We start from the raw sequence: 18,320 nt of genomic DNA on the forward strand, positions 1-18,320 counted from the left end.
CCTGAACACCTGCCTGACAATGGGGAGTGAATTTCTTGTTTTGCTTTGCTTGTGGGCATGGCTTTTGCTTTACCATTTAAACTGTCTTTATCCAAACCTAAGAGTTTTCTTTTAGCCCTCTGATTCTCTTCCCCACCTAACTAGGGAGGGGGAAAATTGAACAAATGTCTGTGTGGTACTTAGCTGCCAGCTGGGATTAAACCATGACACTCTCTTAATTTTTTCCCAGTGGCAGCTGCTTAAAAAGAAGAGCTATTACATATGAAAGCGCAACTTTAAACAACATTCCAGTTCTCCAAATCAAAGTTTGTCTAGACATGGTAGCAGAATCATGCTTCTGAAAGTACTACAACCTCTGAAACTGGAAATTAGATAAATTGAGCAAAAGGTTGTTTTTGTTTTTTTTTTTATAATAGGAATCCTATTCCACAAAAAGCAAAGTATTCATTACATTGGGAAAAACCTAATTTTCAGTTAAAAGGTTTTTTTTGATATTAATGCATTATGGTTTTTCTCTGGTGATCTCACTTCATAAACCTTCAGGTGATGGGTGTGTGTCTCTCCATAAAGCCAGAACACAAACTATTACTGTAGGTGAGTTCACAAGTACGGTTGGCATAGGTTTGCCATTTCCCCTTGTTTCTCTACAAGGGAAATAGCTGAGCCCACCAAAAAAAGCTTGGTGGTGCAGTTGGCAGGGACAAAATATATAAAGTTCTTTAAAGATAGTGACATGGAGATGTGGCAGCAGCTCCAAAATTGTGAGTGTTCTGAATCAGCATATTTCTGTACTGACCCCTTCCAGATAAGGAAAATTAAAAAAATAAAATTCAGCATCTGCTCTCAGATGCAGCAATCACTGCATTGCCAAGCACAACAGAGATCTTCCTTACATATAAAATTAGTGAATTAGGATTAATCTCTTGGGACCCAATGGAGCAGGAGTTAAAAAAAAAATGTTCTTAAACACCATTGTTCTTTGCTTTTACTTTATTGGGTAGCTGATACCTTCTAAAGATAAACATTAAGAAGTACTATCCCAAAACAAAATCCCAATACTTTTAAGAATATACAGAGCTGTTGCCACATTATAATTGTAGGGTTTTTTTATTATTACTCTATTTTCTAGAAAGAATTTTCCAATTCTTACAGCAAAAGTATTTTCAAAGATAAATTTCAATGACAATTTTATGTAGGAAACCAAGTATAATGTTTATTGGTTACTGTTTCATGTTGGCTCTTGAGAAGTTGATTGTGAATTGATTGCTGGACCCAGAAGGAACTGCTGGTGGGGGCAGCAAGGTCATTTTCATTTGCTTTTATCTACAGAGAAGAAAAAGACAATACAATATCATCTTTCAAACGAAAATATTTTCTTTGCAATTTGTCACTCAGAGGTAATAATGGAGAAGGAGTGCTAGGAGCTAGAAAGAATTATTATTGCTCCCTCACTCTACTGAAGCTTTACCCTTTAGTCCTCTCTATTAGCAAAGCTTTTCCCTTAGGATAGAGAAAAACAAATAAGATACTGCACTATTGCTGCTACTGATGCCCTGGATGAGGTTCACTGTAAGGTAGCTTTAAAAAATGATACCATGAAATTTGGAAAAGTTAATTTCCCCTCCTACCATAGCAGGTTTGTTCCTGTCCCATATTAATTAGCTCTAAGAACAGACTCATTTTATCTGAGGTACAAACTGGGGCTTTCTGTTCATCTACTGGGAAATCATCTCTCAAACTAGCTGATCTCATTGTTGGTACACATTCGCACCCAAAACTTCAGCTTGGATTTTGGCATGCTTCCTGTCACACACTGTTCCCCCAGCCCACATTAATCAACTCCTCTGCTGTAGCAGACAACATTTCAGCTGCAGCTGGCACACAGCAGCAGCATGGCTCGACCGTGCTTGCTGAAGGACTTGCCTAGATTTACCTTTTCCTGAAGCATTTCCTCTGCTTCTTAAACAGTTGGAGAGTGAGGTGCTGTTGTTAGTCTTTGTTCCCAGCTGCCTCACCCCACTCATATGCTGCACTGCATTGATCTTTGCTTGGTTCTCCTAAGAGACACTTCAACTCACTAAGGCAACAGAAAACTAACACAGAAAACAAAGCTAATTGATTTCTGCTCACAGAAAGATCTGCCAAGCAACAGGGCATGTACAAGGACCGACAATAACCCAGTTACACACTGTGAACACTGGAGAGGAGGGAAGGAGAAATTCTGGGTGTTACTCCTGTTAGCAGTGATGAGCTCACACTAATTCAAATACTGCTGGCACTGCTTGCAGCACCTTTATTCGTGGAATCACAGAATGGTGTGGGTTGGAAGGAAGCTTAAAGGTCATCTAGTTCCAGCCCCTCTACCATGGGCAGGAATGCCTTCCATTAAACCAGGCTTGGCCTTGAATACTTCCCAGAGATATGACACCCACAAATTCTCTGAATAACCAGTTCCAGTTCCTTACCAACTTCACAGTAAAGAATTTCTTCCTAATATCTAATCTAAACCTACTCTCTCTATCAGTGTAATTACATTCTACCTTGTCCAACTACTCCATGCCCTTGTAAAAAGAATCCCTCTCCAGCTCTCTTATAGGCTTCCTTTAGGTACTGAAAGGCTGCTCTAAGGTCTCCCTGGAGCCTTCTCTTTTTGTGAAGGCAGTTTTTGTAAAACAAATATGTCATCTTAACCCAAACAACACATTTGTTGGGGGGTTATTGTCTGTAACACAGGGACACTAACAAATTTAATTTTTCACATCAAGCTGTTTATAAATTTGCGAGTCAGTCGTGCTTCATTTTATATTTCTGTTGCTAACTGAACTTGGGTTTTGTATGGGCCTTCATACCCATGTCTCAGTCAAACAGCTAAACTTCATCAGTTTCTTTCAACTGAACTTTTAAAATAAGGTTCCAATCAAAATGAGGTTCTCCATGCCTGCATGCCAGACCTTTTTGTTGAATTTACAGATACCAAGACAACTCAGCTTCTGAGAGGGCTTATTTCAGACAAGCCTGTCACCAGATAGACAGCCTGCTACACTTTTGTTTTCTTGAATTTTCAGAGAAGCATTAAGTAGTCTTTAATAAGCAAAGGAGATGGTTACCTGCAACAGCCAAAACTGGGGAATGAGCCTGTTATTTTCGTGTGACAGGTGTTCCTGAGACCGTGCCTGTATATGGTGCCCTCTTGACAGAAACAGGTTGACATACCTGCAATAAAATATTTTAAATCTTTCACTATTTTGTCTTCTCTTGCAATTGCTAATTGGACAAAATTGAAATAGAAGTCCTATGATAATTTGTCTTTCTACGAAATGCATCCCAATACTTTCATTTAACTTCTCTCTGGAAAAGATCTCTTGCACTGGGATTAAACTGCTCAGTTCTCAGCTTTCATCAGGAGCTGGGTGGCTAAATCTGCTCAACACTGTAACAATCCAATTCCAAATCAAATTTTAAAGAAACAACAACATGTTCCACCTCATTTTATGGATTGTTCGATTTGTTAGAGTATTCACATTTTCCAGTGATGTTTTTAATATATCAGGTAAGAGAGGTAAATAAATATCAATGAAACAAAGCAAATTCTGCCTTGTGTGGATAACTATCACTCACTATTCCAGTTGCTGGCTGCAGGAGGCTGAGCTGGTTGAAAAATCACTTCTGAAGACATGCTGCAATTGATATTTGGGTTAAGGGAAAATTCTCTCTAGCTTTGATGGGAAATGGAAACCACTATGTTCATGGAAGTCTTTCAGAATTGTGCAATTATAAAATTTCTTATAAATTTCAGTTTAGTTTAGTTTTGATACTGTATTGTGTGTAGGAACTCGCAGGCAGCTCACTACATCCTGTGAAACTGTGGTCTTTGGAGGATAGTGTTATTCAGCCACTTTTACATGCCCTTCTCAGTCCATCAAGACAACAGCAGAAAGAAATATACAGAATTATTTTGGGGCAGTTCACTGGGCCTTATTTTGCACGGATTCAGCTTTTAGATCCTGCAGTGAATCCCACTGATTCAGGTGGTGATTTTAAAATGTACTTAACTCAGTGTGCTTTTGAAAATCCTATTCACAGTACACTAAGGATGTAAAAGCATCATGGATGCTTGCACAGTAAATAGGCACTGAAAATCCAATCTTTATGTGTTTGAAATATTTCTCTTTAAAAAATAGAAGAGAACAAAAGCTTAAACAGATCTATCTTGTTTGGCTCTGCAGTGCCCTTTGCAGATGTTCTGCTTTAATACATTCTTGCTGGAATACAGCAAAATGTTCAACACTCTGCAAGGTTTAGCTCAAAATATCTGGTCCATGAAAGAATTAGAAAATTTTTTATTTCTTCCTTGGTGCAATATTTCTTCCTGCATATGAAATTTGATTTTCAGTGAAATCAGTGATGAAATGTAGCCGTTAGACTACTCAGAAGCAAAAACTTTGTCCATTTTTATTGCAAGTAGGACATGTTAGTTTTTAAAAGTACTGAGGCTTAGGTCACAAGCTGGACAGACTACTGTAAGAGCAGGAACTAGTCCATGATATTTTTCTGTAAGAGAAAGAGCAATAAAATTTGAGTCCTTAGTTTCCTTTCCTCCCACCTTGGCATATTTTGATTAGTAAGGAAAATTACCATTGAATCCCCAAACTTCTTTTCCCAAGAGCTAGTTATCCTCATGTTCTACAAGGCATTACAGAGATTTATTAGTTTAATTAACCTGTTCCCGCTGCCTGACTCGTTTGTAGACATATGGAGGGAATGGTGGACGGGAGACATATTTGCCTTCTCCTGCTGTGACATTGAAAACTCCACCTTCATAAACTACTTTGCCTCTTGAAACTGTCACGACTGGAACTCCATGGCAGACCATTCCTTCAAATATATTGAAGTTATTTGCCTGGTGATGTGTCTTTGCAGATATTGTCCTGTGTTTGCAAAACAACACAAAAAAATTAGTATGATTCTTGCATTTGACTTCATTATAAAATTTTGATAAATTGATATAGCAACATTATTTAACTACAACCCTGTACAGTACATCATAGAGCAGCTGTAAAAATAGGATAGTGCAATAACATTTCATTGAACAGTAATTGCATTTCAAAAGAATGAAGAGGGAATCAAAAAGACAGAACTCAGCAGCCTTTAAATGCAAAATTTTCCACTACAAAAGAGATTAGTGGAAAAAAAAATCAGGTTGTAATATTTTCTTTGGATAACATGATTTTATTTTGCCTTGTCAAGCAAATATCTATGCACAATTCAATCAGGAAATGCTCTGACCTTTTAGCTGGAATGACTTGCAATTTCAAGTTTGAAAAGTATGGCTGCAATGTTTCACAGATTGAGTCTCACAAATAACACAAGGACCATTTCATTGGAAAGTCAGTAGACGATATTGATTTTTGGTAATGATTAGTGTGAGCTCAATGGATTCAATGACTGACAGCCCAAATATCTTAAGGCTGCTAAATAATAATGACATCACACTTCTACATACCTTTTCTCCAAGGGTATTAAGTAAATTAGAACTTCAGACTTCAACAGTACTCATTTGAATGATTGTATTATTGCTTTTTGTACATATAGACCTCATTCTATATGATTTCCATTTTTCTAGACAATTTTTTCCAACCCCAACTGGCTACTTTAAAGGCTATGAGATGCTAGAGATGACATTACTGTCTGGAAGTCCAGGCTGTGTATACTTCCTTTATTGTCTATTTTCCCTACTAAACTACTTACTATATACTGTAATAACAGACTTTGAATTTCAGTTAATTATTTTATTAACTTCCTCTATCCAAGCTACAGATTATATATATTATTTAGAGAGTTTATATTTTTATTGTCATTTATGGTTTCTGAAAAGAAAGAAGCTTCATGCTTTTGGCTACCAGTTGGGCTTTTTCTAGGATGGGTGCTCACACAATCAAAAATCTATCATGCATATATTATAATGCATATACATGCATTCATATTATTCCAGAGACTACATCTTTCTGCAAAGAAATTATGAAAGTCAAAGGAAATATGAAATATTAATAGATTAAAATAGTTGTCAAGTTGGAGAAGAATTTTTTTTAAACTTTAGTCAATATCCTTATCAAAACAAAAAAAACACACAAAAATCTGAATCTTACTTGAAGTATAGCCATTTTCAAAGACAATCATACTAAATATTCAAAATGATTACTTATAAAGAGGAAAAAAGAATTCATGGAGGGATACTGAGTTTCTTTTCATATCATTCTGTTGAACTAAGACTAATTGGTTCTGCTAAGGGCTACATTCAAATCTTGGTGGTAACTGACATTTCAGTGGCTATATATATGTAAATACTCTCTATGACCAGTCTACCCACAGGAGTAAAATCTTTGCCCTATACAACACACCTTGGACAGAAAACTTATGCATGCCTGCTCACCAATATCAGCATTACCTCGTAGGTTCACTTTGGGAAAAATCAAACCTCTCTTGTTTTCACTGGTCCTATTGAATGCTGTCAAACAAATTTATCCATGGTTGTTATAATAGCCCTATTAGGAGTTTCTGAACATATTCCTCTAGCTTATTGCATTACCCTTATGGGTCCAATTGCTAGAACAGTAAGTAAGAACAACTGTAATATAATAATCTTTAGCATTCTCTGTGTATATATCCTATCTACTTGCACAATAGCACCAGGACATGAAAAAAAAATGGAGAGGGTAATTTGAAGAAACAGAAAAATAAGCAAGATCCTTCATCAACATGTGAGCTGTTAAAATGTGCTAGAACAGGATCACTAAAGGTAACTATGTCTCAGAGGTATGTCCTTCATTTAAAGATACAAAATGAATGGAAGTTGGCACATTTTAAAGTAATATCCATTTGTACAGCTAAACCTTGCAATAGGACAAAACACATTTCCCAGAGCTTGCCTCAGCAACAAACCTCAATAAAATTCATTTACAGTTCTTCTGTTGAAACAAGCTGTTGATCATGCTGCCCTTTCTGAAGGTGAAGTGCATTTTCCCTGATGGAAATCATCAAAATTTGCCTGTGATTTAACCCTTTGACATTGTCAATGTCAGTAAAAGTTTCAGGTAGTAAGCAAGCAACCAAATAGAACTAGATGGTATGTTTGGGTCTGAAGCTCACAATTCAGCAACCTTATGCAACAGACTACTTACAGCTGTATCACCAATTTCAGTAGAAGGCAGCTTAGCAAAGTTCTGATGTTTATTCTCACCTAACAGCAAAAGCAGTTGTAACCCACTAATAAAGCTAAGAAACCAAGACTGACACCATGGTAGAGTACAACTTAACAGCTGTGTTCAGCATCCTAAGTGATACCTGACATAAGGGGTTACTCAGCACGAAAACAGATTCTGGGTCCAGGTTTCAAAAATTTGTACTGTATTTTAAAAATAAGACTTGTAAAATTATCTAATTCTGGTTATAAATTGCAGTGGCTCTTGTTTCAAACAACCCTTTCTCAAATGGAGGCTGAGATCAGAACAATTGTTTCAATGTTTAAAAGAACATTCTCCTCTACAAAGAGGATACTCTTAAGACATCAGGTCCTATATTGTTCTTACATCAGTGTTTCCATGCAGTTCACTTCAGCTGCTTTTGATATACCTGGCTTGCAGAGCAATTTGAAGCTATTAATATATACATTGCCATTCCTCTAGTACCAAAGAGCAAGACATGCTTCTGAAATTGTCTTTTTTCACCACCATACTTCTGTCCAACTAATTTAGAGTCAAAATGTAATTTAGTCTAAGAACAGCTAACAGATTTGCTCTGTGTGAGGATTCAGTGACTAGTAGTACTGTATTTATTTATGCTCTATGTGAGAAAGGACTTTACAGCAACTCCTAGAGTATTGTAACTAAATAAACTACAGACTGCAGCTTGAAACTTGAAAAAGAGCAGCAGCTTAGACTAATGCAGCAATATGTAGGGTTAAATTCAAGACTATAGAGGTAGTCAGCTCAAGTTATGACCTAAAACTTTGTTAAGGAGTTAGAGGGACCAGTTTTAATCTCAACAAACATGTCTATGCTTCAGACAGAGATTGAAACAGTAAACAGTGAGTTACAGTTGGGCAGGAGGGGGACATGGATGAAGGCAAACCATTAGATATTAGATTGATCTTATACCTTTCGTAATGCATAGGACATGAAGCTACATCAGCTCTAGAACCAAAACTTTGACTATCATAAGTATCGTCCTTTTAATTTTCAAGGTCACATAAGCAAGCAAATGAAGAATTTAACTACATTCAATGGAAATGGCTACATACCTCACCCAGATTTCTTTAAAAAGTTCAGAGACTGGAATATGAAGGAATGCTGTAGATGACAGCCCTCAGGCAAGAATAGCTGTTCAACATTTCATTAAAGGGAGGACAACTATTTTATAATCAATTAATTACCTAATTTAAAACATAGTAATAAAGTCTGTAATTGAAAACAGCTGCTTTGTTGACAGCTGCCAAAGAAAACCAGTTTATGTAGGAGTAAGTATTTGAGCTCTAAGTAACCTCTCTCAGTGCTTATAGTGCAGTATCTGTGAGCCTTTCGGAGCTGGGGGTAGGTGAGAAATGCCACTTTGCTGGAGACAGTATCAGCATTTGTGAGTTGCCTCTTCTCACCACTTACAGATGCCTTTGAACTGTATATATAGTTAACCTGTTTTTCTAAAATTTAGAAAAAAAAATCTTTCACCTTTCTGTTATTTCTGAGTCACCACTCATCTATACTGATAATTAAGAGTTTTATTAAAAAGAAAAGCAAAGAACAGGAAAAAGAAAATAGAGGAAATATAAGAAAGTCTCAAAATCTGTGTGTAAAAATGCTAGCTATAAGCCTATAATGTGGATTAAAAACCTCATGGCCTACTTTATATTAAGGAATTGCAATAACTGCATATGTAAAAATACACAGGCAACTATTTATAAAGTTGTGCTCCTAGCCTCTTAAAAATACCTTCAATAAACATTACTTTTCAGTAGTCATGTGAATTGAGAGGATTTGTAGATAAAAAGAGATGCAAGAAGAGGCAGGAAGTTGATGTTTGGGAGCTTCAGATCAAAGTGACTTATCTGAAGAAATGGGATATTTATTTCATGTTATCATATCTCCTAAAATTCATCATTTTAAGGGGGTTAGACAATGACAACAAAATTATTTTTTTATTATGATAAGTAGCTCATTTGTCAACAATATTATCCAGTCTGGTCCTTCCATTCCAAGAACAGAAGTGAATGTTTGTGAAAAACTGTGGGCAGAAGAGAAGCAGTAATGAAAAAACAGCTTGCAGAAAAGCATACAAAAAGAGAACACAAATTAGTCTATTCAATGACTAGAGAAGATCTTTACAAGTGAAAAGTGTTTACAAGGGAAAAAAAGTCAAAATTAGGTAAAGAGAAAATAAATAATTATTTAATTTTTTGGGTAACATTTCTGAGATTCGCTTCTCTGAAGAGAACTGATATTTTGGAGACTGCAAGTTACTAGGGAAACAAACATCAAGCACTCTCAGAGAAGCTTATCTTGTTACAGGGCACAGAACCAGTGTCACTGAGGTTGGAAATCATCTCTGGAGATCATCTATTCCAAGCCCTCTGTTCTGATCAGGGTCAGTCAAAGTAGACTTCTTAGGGACATGTTAGATTGGGTTTTAAGTACCTCCAAAGAGGGAGAGCCACAATCTCTATGGGCAATCTGTGCCAGTGTTTGATCACTATCACAGAAAAACAGTATTATTTATCATGCTGGAATGGAATTTCCTATTTTTTAATTTGTGCCTATTGTTTCCTTCTCCCCATTTTCTTAATTTGAGATAAGATGTCTTTGGCAGGATTCTGGTGAATTAGTGTACATTCATGCATGCACACTGCTTTCACTTGTGCAGAAGAACATGGGGCTATTGAAAATACCAGAACATACTTGTCCTGTGCATAGATATTTGTACGCCACATTATTTCATTTTGTCTCATTGTGATTAGATGCAGTCATCCATATATTCAGTATTCAAAATTATGCTTATTCATCAGAAGAGTAAGACAGTTACAGCATTATTTATTCTAATCTTCTGCTAACATCTTGGCTCCTTCCTCTCTTATGTTACTAAAAATTACTGGCAGTTACTTGGCAGAGTGCTTAAACATTGTAACATCCTCACTTAAGCCTCTGAGGCTGAAGTCTTGACTACAAATGAGACAGACATAGGCTACAGATTTTGGTTCTAACAAACCAAAAAATCAAACAAATGCAAAAGATCTAGCCATGAACATATCTGCATGGAAGCAAAGGCATTGAGGGAACATATGCCAGGAGACAGGGGAACTCCGACATTTTGCTGATTCACATCCAGTCACTGTTTCCCTTAAAATGCAAAAATGCTAGAAACAAACTAGAAACACATCTTCCTCTGTCATTTCAGGCAGGTAGATGACCTGTCTTTTTCTTCCCTCCTGTCCCCACTAAAGGCTTCCCACACCTCCTGCTGGTCAGGGGCCCACTCTGGCAGCTGTACTGGGGCTACAGCCCCCACTGCCCTGCTCAGGGCTTGAGCCCAGCTCCACCAGCACATGTGGGGCACATGCTGGGCCTGCCAAAGTGGGCCACTCCAGCAAAGCCCAAAGAGGATGGTGCTACCTGCACAGCCAGCTCTGCCTTTGCAATCAGAAGCATCTAACTTCTCAGTTATATTTAATGAGGGAAAAACCCTGGGGAGTGTGCCTTCCCAATTTGCATGTTGGTATAAGGAAGTGGCTGGACTTAGAAAGTTAAACTCTATTTGAGACAGGTTTTTTATCCTTATGGGTGTTTGATCTTGCCTTTGGGACCTGATCCAAAGTTTACTTGCAGGGCTCCAACAGGCTACAGTGAATTAATTGAGCTCTAATATCTGCTGGGAGCTGGATGTCTCTTTACAAGATCCTTAGGACCTTCTGCCCCTACTTTACAAGGGATGTTCAGCTCTTTTCACTGCCTGAATTGGTTACTGCAGTATTTAGATTCCTTGCTGAGCGTTTCTGAAACAAACCCTAGAGATTTTATATTCTTGCTTGCTTTCAAACAGCTAAAGGCATCAGCTATAGAAGACACTTGCTGACAGGTGAAATTCCCTTTCCTTTACTTACTCTGCTTTCTCCTCCTGAAAAAATCTTTACATTTGCTTTTGACTCACAGACTTAGGGCTTTTATATTATTTGTGTGCAGCCACAAAAGAAGTCAGTGAACAATCTTGATCAAAGCACAGATTAAAATAAGATGGTACAGCGAGTACATATTTGCTGCCTACATGCATTTTCCCAAGGAGTTTTCACAGAACAATCCTGTATGCACAGACTGTACTTGGGATGCTGAGGGTGTTGAGGTCTGCAATATGATATTTGGTAGCACATGGCTTGCAATCAACCAACAGATCCCTTTTGTATTTTTGTGGCCTTTAATGAATGGAATAAGTATAAGGAATCTAACAAAAAAACCTACTTTGGCAAGACTCACAACCCATCTTTTGTAATGCAGTTTCTAACCAATTTGTACATTTAATGTTTCTTCCCAATAATGCTTGCTGTCATGCAGACCTGCTAAAATCAATATTCAGATGCTTTTAAACACAGTAGCAAATGTTATAATTGTTGATATAGTATTTTCTGCACAAATTACCAGAAAATGCTACAGAAATAGGCGAGTCAATGAAGCTGAGACTTGAAAGCCTCAGCTAGAGCAGCAGAGTGCTGGAAGCAGAACGTTAAATTGCAATTGCTCCCAGTTTGCAGAGCCGTCACGCTGAATTCACCAGGGTTTTGTAACCTAGAAAGGGAAAATCCTGAGTGCTCAGATAGCACTCAGCGTTATTGTGCAATGATGTGGGCAGGGAAATGCAGCTGATTTTGTGGGGATACAAGTTTTTGTATGAAAGAGCTGCACTACCTTTCTAAATGACTCTAGAATCTTCTGTACAGACTTCCTCTGACAGACAGTGATAAGATCAATTCCTCACAGCAATACTTCAGCAATTTTCTAACTCATTAGACTGGTATCAATCAGAATTTTAAGACTACAGCAAAACAACCTCAAACCAGAACTGGAAAATTGCATTTCCCTCTTGCAAGACTTATAGTTGCAAACAAGATAAAAAGTCACGCACAAAAGAGGAAGAACTTAGCAAGAAAGAGGAATAAGCCTATTGTGAAACTGAAAATCACTCCCCAGAATCAACAAAGCACAGGAGGCTGCACCTTGTGTAACATCTTAAATGGCTGAAATCCATTAGCTAGATCACTTTTCTCTGCTGGTCTGTTTACGCCCTCTTCAGGATTTCTAGTGAAATTAATAGACAAGTTCCAGTGAGATTTATTTATACTTTCTTATATATTTCACAAAATTGTACCTGCAGAGAGCCTGTTCCCAGCAAACCCAAATGGATAAACATGGATAAACAATCGGAACAGTACCAGATCAGGAAGAAAAATAATGGCTGAACTTAAAATAAGCTCAGTAAGAAAATATAGTTTAAATGTTTAAAAAATGCTTAAAGAAAAACTGCACCTTCACAGCCGGAGAGGATGAAAAGGCAATTAGAGCACTCAGGAGAGAGTGAAGGGAAGCAGAAGAAATGTTTGAGAAGCAAAAAAATTACAGGAGCTGACAAAGCACCTTAAGAACATTGTCAGAACCCTGATATCCCTCTAGATTCATTTGTCCCCAGGCAGAGCAGAAGAGAGCTCAGAAAACAATCCTTCAGGGTTTTTTTAAGTCAGAGTTCATAGCTCCACTGTCCTGAAATAGCTCAGTGCTGGTATCTCAAAATATGCCTGCTCAACATGCCAGAAGGCATAATGCACATGAAAATCTCCCTGACCCAGCACTGGGCAAGCCTCTATATTTATTTGGGTTGTTGACACTCCTGAAACTTCTTTTGCTGGTGCTGTCACTTTTTTTGTGGGACTTCTGAATAGCAACTTCCATATCCTCAAATGTTGTAGCTTAAACCACAGAAGATTTCACACTTTCACATGTTTTTGGTATTCATTAATATACCGAAATGAGTGAAAATTACATATCAAAAATCAAAAAAAACCAGAAGATTGGTCAAAAGACTTTTGTTTGCGTAAGGTAAAGCTAGGATTGGGCAGAGGGTGTGGAGCATGTTATCTATTTGGCTACCAAAATCAGACATGTCTAGTTATGTTTCAGAACTTTCCTACACCATGAACAGAGTATTCAACTTTTTTCTTCTCAAAAATCAAAGGCTGAAAGCACAGTTTCTGAAAGTTACACTGCTCACTAGAGCTGACCCCATGAAGAAAACCACCACCCCATAACACTTCCTGGCCTGCTGCTGTTGTTGTGTGCATGGGTGGTCAGAGGTAGGGCTTGGCTGTTAAGGGTTCCTGCAGACTTGAGTTACCCTGCACAGCACTGGAACAGTGGAGATGCACTCACAGAGCTCGTAGGCACCTCAGCTGAGAGACAACTCCCCAGGAGATCAGGATGGGCACAAGAGCCAGAACAAGACTCAAGACATAAGTCCTGAAATATTTCTAGAGTCCTGACTATGGAGTTGGCTGATGGTGTGAGGACAGGAATCAGCTGTAATGCACAGTACACTGTGTGAGTTGAGGCTCCTAGAAAGACACTTCGTGCCCTTTCTAGCAAAAATATACCATGGTATCAAGTCATGCAGGGTGACACACCAGGACACTGTTTGTGCATCTGTCGGTGCAACAAGCTCTATTCTAGCAGAATTACTGTGCAGACAATGAGAAAACTCCTTAAATAAAAGCATAAGCATGAAAAGATTGAGCTTCAGAAGTAAGTTCAATCCAGCTTTGAACAGGTTTTAAGTGGCTCTAAGTTCAAAACACAATTTGTAAGAGGTCATGCTGCAGCAGGCTTTTCTCTCTGCCCTTTGCAGCGAAGGAATTCAAACATACTCCAGCACTAAAAAGAGTTGCTCTAAAATCCCAAAGGAATTATTTTTACTCTTAGGATACCAAGCCCTGGTTGCATAATGTAAAGACTTTTTAATTTTTGCACTTGGTCAGCAATCAGAGAGAATGCTTTTTAATCCATGTAGAGATCAAAGATCTCTCCTTACATACACTATTGTGGGAGAAAAACCCCTTTAATTAATTCAAACGAGATGCTATATAAAACCACCATAACCTCAGATAAAGGCTTATTGTTGTACAAAGGCTTTGTGATGCTTTTTTCCTGCAGAAAGGCTGGAGGGAGGGGAGGCGGAGGGGGGGGAAGGCGGGGGGGAAAGGGTGGGTGGGGAGAAGAACTTCCCATGCATACCTTGTAGCTTCAGGATCCCAAATTACAATGTCAGCATCAGAGCCCACAGCAATTCTGCCCTTCTTTGGGTAAAGGTTAAATATTTTTGCTGCATTTGTGCTGGTAACAGCTACAAATCTGTTTTCATCCATTTTTCCACTGTGCTGCAAAACAGTACACAAAAGCAAACCCATGACTTTCTTAAACAAGGAATGAAAAAAATGTTCTTCTTGTTGAAAAATTAGGATGAGTGACATCCATTTTTTTTAAATGTCATACTAAAGGATTTAGAAGTAAAAGTAACTATTTGTCTCAGATGCCCATAATGCAATGTACTTTCACTAAATACAGTAACTTTATCTTATTTTATCACACAGCAAAAAGAAAAAAAAAGACAACTTTAAACCAAACACTCTGTGGATCCAGCCTCAGGTCAACTGAAATCAAATGTTTTAGCTGGCTTTAAATCTGTAGTCCTGCTCAGCAATTTCCTCAGGAAATGTAACATTTCTCAAGTATTTTGGTTTTGAAAATGGTGACATAGTATCAAGGGGAATGTAATATAGGAAAACTGATTTGCAGATTTCCTTAGCAATGACACAGAGTATAGCAGTGATCCGCAAATGCTGCAATCAAGTAGTATAAAAAACAGATTTGCTCACGTGACATTTCATCCAAATAGCAAGTAGCAATGGATATACACGTGTCTTGAGACTGTCCACTGCTGTGAACTAATTTAATCCAGCTTCCATGACTGTTGTTTATTTGGAAAGCCATCTACACTGGCAGTAATATTGTGCACAGGTCAGTCTGGGAATCAGACTGGCATAAAAAAAACATGTTTATGGTGGCCTGTGAGCAGTCATCTGAGAAGAAAAGTATAATGAAAATGGTAAGCACTGCTATTCTAATTAATGCTGTGTGGGAAGAGAGGGAAGCTGTTTGAACAAACTCACACAGCTGTATAATATTTTACAAATGAAAAAAGGGAGGATATTATCAATTGAGAAACTTTTAAAAAATTATCTTGCCCAACCAGCACTGATGAACACATTTGTGTCTCTGCGCCTGGCTCTCAGTGGCCACAGGATGGAGGTTCTCTGTCTCGCTGTCCCTGTGGCCGCAGGGCAGACACGCGCGTGGCCGCCCCCGAATCTGCCGAGATTGTCACGGGTGGTGGTGATTGCTGCGGTGTGGGCAGCACAGCAGAGGCACAGGGCATGAGGAAACCGAGGCAGAGGAATAAGGGAGGGACACTTGTCTGAATCTCCTAATGTTTAATGTCGAAGTGGGGCAGAGCAAGTGACAAATCTGAACCTGAAGGGGCTCCTTTTATAGGGATGAGGGAGCACAGGGAGGACACAACCTCTGACCAATAGCAGGGCATTAGGGGAGGGGTGCAGGGTAAGGGCTCCCCAGTAGAAGCCAACATGGGCAAGGAGCAAACCTTACAATCCAATTCTGCCCTGAGGAAGGAATGAAAGACAGGGAAAACTCCAGAACCAAAGGAGTGTGCTGTCTTTGACAGACAGGGGTGAGACAAGGGAACAAGGGAGGTATACAGGTGGATTGACATGTGGATTGACATACATTTTGGCAGGGAAAACTGTGGTAAACAACTCAGGACTGAACCATTAGGGAAGCCAAATGGGGTACAGAGACTGAGCCACTACAAACTGATAACAAGGAATATTAAAACATACTACAGAAGAACCAACTGTAAAATAACAGACTTACCACATGTCTCAGTTTCATATGAACCACAAGCTAGATTTCTGTTTACACCGTAAGAGATCTCACTAGAACTGTGCCACAGGCAAGTATAGGCACAAGTATGTGTTTTGCACATACCAACTGGAGCTGAATCCCAAATACAGATATAAACAAGAGATATGAACCACATTCTTACCAAGCGTGTGAGGTAGGTAATTATTCTGTGACAAATGAATATGCTTCACAGTGCATTATCAATGTGACTTCACTACTGCAAGAGAACTTCAATAGAACTAGAGCTTCCAGAACATAACAATTTTGCATTAGCCAGAGCAATCATAACAACTAATATTCAGCAGCTTCCTCGAGAGATTTCCTTACCTACCCCCTCATCAGACATTGTCTGAGAAGCACTGACCTTCTAACACTACCTTATGTTGGTACGAGAATCTGAAGTCAGTGGGACTTGAAGCTGCTCATTGCATCTTATCACATTAGAGAAGCATTTCTTAAAACGTAAATTAGAAGTTGACAGGCACACCACTGTGCAAACTCCTCCAATGGCTAAGTTGGAGAGAGATCAAAAAGGAAAAAATACCCAGCTGATAGAGTTGAAACTGTAGGCACCTCTTTTATTTTCATTTCATGAGTTGAAAAAAATGCTTCAAGGAAATATACTTGCAGTACCACTGAAACAATAGCAATCCCTTACTGCTAAACAATAAAAATGATTCTTTAGTGAAATACTTTAAACACTAAGAATCTTCTTCCATCTTCCATGAGCATAAAGTGAGAGCTAATAAGGACTGTTATAGTTTTCAATTGAATGAGTTATCTTATGATAAACACACTTGATAAAACTGAAGAGTAAATACCTGCTGAGAGATTATGTTTTGTGGGAGAAATCAATTACCTCTCTGTTTGGACATTTTGATATACTTACAACGCCTTTTTCCCATATGACTGACATCCTATCCTCCACACCATTCACTCCATTAGGGATTTTTGTGAAGTCATCTTTGCCCAGAGCTTTTTGGCATATGTCAAAGGTGCAATTGTCTGTCCCTGTCACAGATAGGTCATCACTGCAGAGAAACAAAGTTCATTATGAATCAGTGCATGTACCAGACAGTACCACAGAGGAAAACCTGTTGTAAGGCTGGGTAGATCAAGACATCCATCCTTCAAAAAAAAAAAACCTGATATGCCCTGCCAGCCTGTCCTCAGTCCCATTCTCCAAGACTGGCTCCACAGTTAACAGCTAGTTGCCCTATGAAGCAATTTCCTCTTCAGAAACTGCTCAGAAGAAAACAAGCACTAACACTGACGCTTTTACTCTGGGTATGTCAAAGACATCCCACAAATGGAAGACTCTCCACTTTGCCCAGAGCAAACAGCTTGGTTTCATCTTTACTTTGGGCAATTTTAGTCTGTGTCACTCCATATGACCTCTGAAATTACTATGGATCTACACAACAGTTAGCCTGTGTTCAGGCATACCTTTACAGGCTCTTCTATCAAATTCAACCCTTTTGTGGAGTTAACCTTTACTGGTAATGAAATACAAGCAAACCACACTTCTTGTTAAGTGTAGATATCCTAAAGATACTTCTTTTTCTATGTCCTGAAGCAGACATTCTGAAGTGAATACCTTGTATGTACCTTCAGAAGTTAGCAGGTTTAATTTTATGCAGCATTTGAATTTCAAGCAAAATAGGCAGCTGACAACAAACCCCAGAAAATCTAGCTGTGACTTCACCTTTTACACATTTCCCACTGACTTACAGTCTGTTTTCCTGGTCATGTTACAATTTTTGCTGTGGTATGAGCAAGGCAGGGCTTATTGAATAAAATCATATGTGGACAGAAGGCCATAAGAGTTCAGAGAAATAAAATATGAAAAGAGAAATTATTTTCATCTGTGATTTCACCCTCCATTTCTCCTTTCTGATAATGTAGCATTCTGTACTTAGAAAATCTCCAGAGCATCAGCCTGCAATTATGTACTTCTGACAAAATTTGCTGTGCATTTGGGTATCAGTGGTCACTGTTTGTTCATCTGCTTACTTGGCCAGTAAGTTCATGAGGAAACCAGGAGTAGATGGATCTGGTCTCAGTGGGGGTCCCATCACATATGCTGCAGCATGAGCCCAGTCTTTATTCCAGTAGTTGGTGCCATCAGTGCCAAGACTTGCAGCAATAGGCTCCCCATAAACCACTTTTCCTGAAAAATGTAAAGCAAAGTTATCATCATCAAACAACATAAAAATGCATAACTTGTATTTCCTCTGCTAAGGATCTTTTTGTTGGCAATGA

The 18,320-nt window shown here is 38.4% G+C and overlaps 1 protein-coding gene across 1 annotated transcript in view; it reads right to left on the reverse strand.

Annotated features, from left to right (window-relative positions):
- Positions 1-1,056: 1,056 nt before the first annotated feature.
- DPYS (dihydropyrimidinase) overlaps positions 1,057-18,320 on the reverse strand; it is a 30,862-nt gene continuing 13,598 nt past the window's right edge. Inside the window, exons 5-10 of the mRNA XM_053943984.1 lie at positions 18,072-18,228; positions 16,948-17,089; positions 14,313-14,455; positions 4,721-4,928; positions 3,108-3,213; positions 1,057-1,323 (exon numbers count right to left, since the gene is read on the reverse strand). Coding sequence (XP_053799959.1) covers positions 3,139-3,213; positions 4,721-4,928; positions 14,313-14,455; positions 16,948-17,089; positions 18,072-18,228 — 725 coding nt within the window. The 3' untranslated portion in view covers positions 1,057-1,323; positions 3,108-3,138. The remainder of the gene's footprint in view (positions 1,324-3,107; positions 3,214-4,720; positions 4,929-14,312; positions 14,456-16,947; positions 17,090-18,071; positions 18,229-18,320) is intronic.

This window comes from Vidua chalybeata, chromosome 1 (assembly GCF_026979565.1).
Source record: "Vidua chalybeata isolate OUT-0048 chromosome 1, bVidCha1 merged haplotype, whole genome shotgun sequence".
In the NCBI taxonomy this organism is placed as follows: domain Eukaryota; kingdom Metazoa; phylum Chordata; class Aves; order Passeriformes; family Viduidae; genus Vidua; species Vidua chalybeata.